We start from the raw sequence: 8,449 nt of genomic DNA on the forward strand, positions 1-8,449 counted from the left end.
ATTAAATTTTATATTTAATTTTGGGATGTTCATTCTAAGTCCTGGGAATATAAAACAATTTTTTGTTAAATTTCAACAAAAATGGACTTGAACATAGGTATTGTTGCTGCCTAATCCATTTATGTAAATTTATATAATTTGCATAATAAAATATCAACAAAAATGGATTTTGGTATAACTTCAAGTACAAAGAAAGTGTCGACAGCGTATTATGATTTCTCATGTTCCTTTTGATAAACTACAATGCTTTTGTCAACTTTGTTTTGTTTGTCAAAAAGAGCTAACCTTTTATCTGATCAATCAGCAACCTGCAAGAGAGGGATTAATATAAGCCCTATGGCTTGTTTCCCGATCTTACAATTGTAATTTATCATCATGTAAATGTACTTGAATCTATAATGAATAAATATTGTTTAAACTAATCAGCAACCCTTCATCAGCATCTAAAATCTTTTCTGTAGCTTTTATTTTTTTTTTAAGATATAATAGTTTCTGTACCCAAAAGGTGAATCTTATGAACGTTTTAATATAGAAAATACACGTAAAATGAAATTTATCGGTATTTTCTGACTCTGGTTAGACCTATTCTGATTATTTTTAAGAAATAGTTTTTCGTTACATATTAAAAAGTAGAAGCGATAAAACAATTTAATTTAAATTCGAAGAAATAACACACCATTTTCAAGTTGAATTCTGAATTCTAACTTGATGTGATTCATTCTTAAAACTGAAATACCAAATATGTGTTATTTTTTTCCATTTTTTTTTCTTTATAACGCCAATTAAACTTTAAACAATGGCAGGGTTGAAGTGCGTGCTGAGTATTCAGCTAATATCAAAACCAAATATCCATCTATATATCTACTTTTAAAAAAATCGATATTAATATTTACATGCAGTGTACATTTCCCCCTGTGTTTGCATTGGAAATCTGCGACGTTCAACTTCCTGTTAATACACTTTTCTTTTCACGGCACATGAGCACAAAATATACACGTCATATCATGCGTTTTGAATATATTTATTATTGTAAGACTAAACGAAACGTTCAAACTTACATTTAATTTGATATGTACTTATGAAAAATAATTGTTTAATCAAATCTATATTTTAATAATTAAAAAAAACTTTTCTCGACAAAGTTTCTGGAACTATATTTTTAACCGCGGAAGCGAACTAAATAGCGTTAATATGGAGGTTCCATGTATGTTTCATATCCCTGACTACAAGCGTATATAATAGCTTAAAAGCAACGATACACAAATACTTCATACAAATAAACATCAATAAGAATATAAATATGAGCATTGAATGCTTATTTTTAGATGTCGTCGCTTCTATAACACACCAAGACTGTGCAGACAATTCATCATACATGTACATCTACCGCGCTAACGCCGTCAATTTGTCTGCACAACCTTGGTGTGTAATAGGACCGACGACATCCAGAAATAAACATCCAATGCTTAAGTGCTGTGGCAGAATACAGTAAAAAACTGACTATACAAATCTCATTTATAACAGATTAGATTTTTAACATATTTTAAAAACATTATTATTTATTTGTCATGACAGAATATAGACTACAGATGTGAGGATTCAATTTTGTATAATTTATCAAATAATTGTCATTTTTGTGAAAATAAGTCACCCACAATGATACAAAAACAACATCATTTTATTTTTCATTAGATTTTTATGATTTAGCAAGCACGTGATTATCAAATTTTGACAATCTGTAATATATGCTCTCATCCGCTGTGCACTGTAAGTGAAATTTATTTTTGTATATTTAGAGATTTTGTGTCTGATTTCTAAACGGGAAACCTCCTTTAAGGAAGTTTTTAATTCTGGAAGAAAAACATGGTCAAAAACTAAGTCACTAAGTGGGCACATCTGGTTGAAACATACACTTGTCGTCCTCCTCTTATTAAAGTCTTGCTACAGATGTGAGGATTTCTTTTTTGTATAATTATTTCGATGTTGGTCATTTTTGTGAAAATTAGAGTCAATCATGATGATACAAAACAACATCATTTTATTAGATGTTTAGTGATTTAGCAAGTACGCGGTTATCAAATTTTGACAATCTGTAATATATGCTCTTATCTGATGTGCACTGTAGGTGAAATTTATTTTTGTATATTTACAGATTATGTGTCTGATTTCTAAACGGGAAACCTCCTCTAAGGAAGTTTTTAATTCCGGAAGAAAAACATGGTCTAAAACTAAGCCACTTAGTGGTTATTTCTGGTTGAAAACTTAAACTTGTCTTCCTCCTTTCATCTAAGTGTAATGCATCAGTGATTGTTTTATAGTGTCAAGTACAGACATATTATTTTAAAGTTTATAACCTTCATCAATATGTCTGAAAAAATTGTTGATGTAAATATATGTTCTAGTACATGGATCTGTTTTCCCCTTGTTTTTTTTTTCTCGAACATAACTCCAATTTTTTTTAATTAAAAAAGTCCAACTCTTTTTTTGTTGTTGAAACTCCTCCGATGCTGAAAGGCTGTCTTGTCTATATGTTATGTATTTTCATGCCCTATAGCTCAGCTGAGCTAAAAACTTAATTCAGCTTTTCTTAGTATTATTTCTCGTGCGTCCATCTGTCTCTAACAAAAAAAAAATCAACCAAACATGGCTCGACCCTAGGTAAGGATTCAATGTACAATGAAGGGATAATGAACAATTTTAAATCATTTTAATTTACATGTAGTTAAATATTTTCTGCAAGATAACGATGAAAGGAAAATAAACCAAATCAACATGACTGACTACATCTAAAAAGCCAGATCTTTGCACCTTAAACTACTTTTTTGAGAGTGTTACATTTCCTTGATGAACTTAGAAAAGTTCATTTTTTTCAAAATATCTGTAGTAAATTAGATTTAAAAAAGGACAGAGTTTATGCATATTTTTACAAACATTATCTGTTTGAAATTCAAGTTACTTCTTACAATTTCTGAATAAAACATGCGCTGCCCATAGACTTCAATGTAAAATTCAAGGTGCAATTCATTAGACAATAATCAAAATTTTAAAAAATTTCTTTATTGGTGAATTTTTATTTGATAACACCTTCAAAATAATACAATGATTTAAGATATTGGACCACTCATTTATTAGGTACAAAATTTGGTCCTTGTATGTTGAATACCTTAAAGTATTGAACTCCAAGTTTTGAAAGTCATACAAATGAAACCCCTATTTTAAAGTAAAACTGTATCTAAGTGTTATCAATAAAATATATACATACATGTATATATACAGTGGATTTCCAGAACCTCAATCAGCGATAGTCAGTGATATTTATACACCATATATATTACACCATATATATAATCAGATGTATGGTATTATATGTTTGCTCCAATAAGGGTTCAGGACCGGACTCTTTAAGGTGGTTCAAATAAGGTCCATGTTATTCACAGGAACTAAGCTTGGAACCTTCAATTTTTCCGACAAAATAAAAATTGTCAAGAGTATATTTTCCGTTTAATAGATAATAAAACAACAACTTGATGCTTGAAAAATAAAATAAAAACCCTATACGATGGAGTTAATTTAAAAAATAGAAATCGAGTTGGAACCTTGCTTTGGTCAAGGTTGAGGGTGGGGTGAAATGTACAGATTACATAATCGCAGAAGCAAATTACGCAATGCAAATTAAGACACACATAGATATGTACGTCACCTAGGTTAATAATTTAAATTATAGAAGTACCTGTTTTGTTAAAATTACTAGCTTATGTAGCTTTATGATATATACTTTTATTCATTTCATTTTCATAGAAATGGGTAAAACACAAAAACTGTGGTGCAATGACATTTAGTATAGAAATAATAGACGCCCACCGGGCAAGTGTCTTTCGAATATTGTGTCGCCCGTACCTCGGGCGAGCGGGCAATTGTAAATTACATCTTCATCATGATAATTATGAAAATAAGATAATAATAATTTATAATTTTTATACAATTTTATGATAGAATAACGTAAATTATAAACATTAAAACGACCCATTTAGCCCTTGATGTGACGTACACTTGATTTTTATAATCACAAATAGCTGCATAAAAAGGATATTATCATACTAGTGTAAGCTGAAACTTTTGTTGAAAGGATTTCCGAGGTACACAGTGGGAGCAGTTTATGTGAATTATATAAACGTTCAGTGTTATGCAATTACATCATATTTCCTTTTAAGTTTTAATATCTGTTTATAGATATAAATTAATTGTGTAATCAATTAAAATTTAAATAATTAAGTATGAAAATAATTAGCCCATAAGAGCCCCCGTGATTCAGATATAACTTCTGGTGTATAGCCCACATGATCAGATGCATCAAGGAAACATGGTCGGATAGATGTCAAACGAAATAAAACTTTCCATCGTTAAGGTTTGTAAAATTATTGATAACTTTAATAACAGCTGTCACTATCAAAAAGATGATTTGAAAGTCTTCTTCAATTTTTTTCTTTACAATAGGACATTTCTTCTTTCTCTTGATCGCATTTACAGTATTGAGAAAATATTTGTAAAGATCGGCTTTTCTTTGTCCTTTTTTACTTTAACAGACCGATGTTGTTCCGTAGTCAGCCAGAAAGAACCCTTATTCTATATATAGAGGAGATATGATTTTTTTCTTCAAAATGTGTGTTTTAAGAAAGAAGATGGGGGAATAAGATGGCGCAAATGCCCATTCGGTTTAGTAGTGAAATACAATTTTAAATTTATTTTTCCCCAATTAAATCTATTCAAATATATTATAATACAACTTTGCAAAAGCAAAATCTCTCACTATAGTCAGTTTTTAATATATTTAACAAAAAATAAGAAAAAAAAATATTGTCGGAAATTTTGGTGGTATCGAACCCGTAACATAAAAACCCTAAATATATACGGTTAGCTTATGCCAGGTACTCTAACCACTGAGCCATTTCAGACACAACAAATGCAGCTTTTTAAATATTATGTGTGACTAAGGTCACGAATTACCGGACTTGTATTACTTCTTCAATACGTTCAGTTGTTGGGATACAAATTGATATTTTTAATGTATAGTGGGTCATCTCTCCACGTTTTTGTTGATTGAAATCGGTTTGTTTTCCATTAGACCTTAATTAGACTATGAGGAAAAATATGGAGCACAGACCCACTCTATAAAAGAAAATGCCTGAAGTTCTAAAAAATGACAATATTTGCAGGTTTTGATACGTATACGCCTGTTTGAGTCAACATATTCCAAGTATTGAACATACCTACAGGTTACAAATCAATGATTCGTTAAATATATATTGTTTTAAATGATTTTAAAAAAAACCCATCAGATTTGTTGATACTTTAATTTTTTAGTAGCCTGTCCGACCGCGTATGGGCATTTTACACGCCTTATCCACCCATCTTCTTTGTGCAATGAATGTATAAATTAGATTTCAAATATGTCATAGAAGGATAAGTTATTGAAAAAAATGAGTAAAGTTCCGTGGGTTTAGATACCTAGGGTGGGGTGGGATGGAAGAAGATGGGGGGTAAGTCCTGTCCTAAAGCACCTATGAACTATACCTGTTGCGAAGATTGCGAAGTTTGATGTGTTTATCACATCAAAGCAAAGCCCTGCATTTTGTTTTTCAGTCCGTGTTTGGCAATCATACTACTAATTGAACGATTGATCAATGTTCATAATAGTGACCAAGTTGAAATAACCTATCCTTATTTTCATTTTTATTTGTATAACGATTGATATAAAAGTACAACAATTGGAAAAAGTTTCTTTGTAAATCGAACAAGAAATAAAACCGCGCTAAAATTAGATCCTTTGTTTGAAGTCGACTGTCCTATGTTTCGAAAACGCACACCACGCGCACAGGACGTGTAAAAGCTTTTTCGTTACATTCGATGGTACCTAAGTATGATTGTTTCTTTGATAGTTTTAACTCTGTCTCATTGTGCTATATTCCTTAATTATACAGTTTCATTTCACATAAATGTATTTGATTTGTTTTTATAATCATCAATTCAAAAATCGCTTGGGGAAAAGGCCCGACATAAATGAAATCACTAAATAGCAAATATTTACACCCGCATAATGAAACTGCTAGTATGTATATTTATATAATAATTTAATTCTAAACATGACTAGTTTATCGTTCATGTATATTAAATTTCTATAAATTGAGAATATTCTCTGTAAAATATTTATATTATTTAATTATATAAATTGTAGGTTTCACAATCTATAAATGGCATCCGAAGAGTCAACCCAAGGCCAACATTTCGTCGAGTGTGATCTGTGTCAGAAACCAGTGTCCTTTTTCTGCAGACGATGTGGAGTCAATCTCTGTGACTCTTGCATTCCAGTTCACGTACGCTTGAAATCTAAAACAGGTCATGACGTCGTGTATTTTACCAGCAGGGAGGATGAAAACACATGCCTGTGTGAGTCCCATCCCCTTAACGATTGTTCCGCTTATTGTAAAACGTGCGATGGTCCAATATGCTTCCTTTGTGTTTCTATCACACACAAGACACACGAAATTTCAGAGCTGTCCGATAAAATCAAAGAACTTAATAGACAAGGTAAAACTGAACAACTTTTAAATGTTATTGCAAAGGAAAACGAAAGACTTCAGTCGTCCAAACAGGATTTAGAAAAAATTCTGAATCATACGACAAAACAGCTGTCATGGTTACCCTTGAATTACAAAAAGAGAAAAGATGAAGTTACAGCACGGGGAGAAGAGTGGCACGAACAGATCGAGGAGACCGTGAAGAAACTTCACCAGGAACTTGATGACATGCAAGAGGAACACGAGGTTGAACTACAAAAACAAAAGAAAGAATTTGAAGAAATGATTGAGAAAGTAGATGAAATAAACAAAACAGTGATCGAATTACATAAATCAAAAAACGCCATAGAAATACAAAGATTCAAGCCAATGATTGAAAAACAAGAGACCTTGAAAGAGTTCTCACAGTATTCATTTCCGACATTTTATGAATGCAAAATAGATCCAAATTATTTACAAACTTATTTCGGATACGTTACAAAAACACAGGAACACAGGTCGGTCTTCGAAAATAAATTCAAAGAAAATGATTTACCGGGTAGAAGAATATTAGATGTACCAACAGTTACTTCTGTTATAGACACTGGGTTCCCTGCTAGTGAAAAGTCTAAATCTCGTCTGTATGACATGGCCGTTACCGAGGATAACAAGGTGTGGATGGGAGGAGAGAGCAGAGAACTTAAGTTGTTTGATCTCCAGGGACACCTCCACCACACCGTCAATATTACTGGCATCAATTCTTGTCTGTACTTATGTATGTACAACAAACAAGTAGTGTATACTGACCCACCAAATAAGTCCGTGATAATGATATCTGACACCGACACTGTGGTGACGATGTTCACTACCGGGGACTGGATGCCATACGGCGTTTCAAGCGCCGCGTCCGGTGATCTACTGGTCTGTCTCGGTAAAGACGACCAGAACAAAGTCGTCCGATACAGCAGTACCGGTACCGCGCTCCAGGAAATCCAGTACGACTCACAGTGTCAACCACTGTACAAAGAGGTGGTATACATCACTGAGAATGTCAATGGGGACATCATTGTAACTGACTCGGGGAAAAAAGCAGTCATTGTTGTCGATAGATTAGGCATATTCCGGTACTCGTACTCGGGTGTTAAATCTTCTACGGTAACCACTGATTCTGTCGGTCACGTCATCGTTACAGATTTTCTCGGTAACAAGATTCACATGCTGGACAGAGACGGACGATTCCTGAGGTACATCATTCCTGAAGGAGGAATAAAAAATCCACGGGCCGTGTGTATCCTTGGTGACGGTGAGATGATGGTGGGAGAGTGTAACACCGGAATCGCCAAAAGAATCAAATACTTAGAAGAATGAAGGCACATCAGTGTTGTTTAACAATTTCCTATAGTTCGTGAAATTAAACGAGATTTAAGCAATCGGACAAAAAAGTTTCAAAAATTAAGTTAATGACAAAATCCAAAGATATAAAAATATATATTTTATTTTTAAATTTTATTTTGGTATTCATGAATAATGCACAAAGTATAATTTATTTTTTATTTGGTGTTATGTCATTCCCTGGCGCCAGGAAGGGATAGCCCTGTCAAAAGAAAAAAGAAATAAAATTTATCACCAATATAAAAAATCTATAACAAATACAACAAATACAAATACAACCCCCCTCCAAAAAAAAGAATACAGATAGCAACTGTTCCTTTGCCAAGTGTTCAACAACTAGCGGTATGTGAAAATGGCATCATTTCTCAAATGGGATTGTTAGACCAAATCTCTAACACTCTAGTAGAATATGGAAAAGCAATCTAAAATTGGAATACAGAGCTAACGTTTACATTTTGAACAAAAAAAAACCCCCACATCCATCCCTGATTTTGTAATCAATG

The 8,449-nt window shown here is 32.5% G+C and overlaps 1 protein-coding gene across 1 annotated transcript; it reads left to right on the forward strand.

The window, feature by feature from the left end:
* Positions 1 to 4,272: 4,272 nt before the first annotated feature.
* LOC128176082 (uncharacterized) lies at positions 4,273 to 8,099 on the forward strand. The gene is made up of 2 exons (XM_052842143.1): positions 4,273 to 4,405; positions 6,233 to 8,099. The coding sequence occupies exon 2, from the start codon at positions 6,249 to 6,251 to the stop codon at positions 7,920 to 7,922; it is 1,674 nt and encodes a 557-aa protein (XP_052698103.1). The 5' UTR covers positions 4,273 to 4,405; positions 6,233 to 6,248; the 3' UTR covers positions 7,923 to 8,099.
* The last annotated feature ends 350 nt before the right edge of the window (positions 8,100 to 8,449 follow it).

Source organism: Crassostrea angulata, chromosome 3 (genome assembly GCF_025612915.1).
Source record: "Crassostrea angulata isolate pt1a10 chromosome 3, ASM2561291v2, whole genome shotgun sequence".
In the NCBI taxonomy this organism is placed as follows: domain Eukaryota; kingdom Metazoa; phylum Mollusca; class Bivalvia; order Ostreida; family Ostreidae; genus Magallana; species Magallana angulata.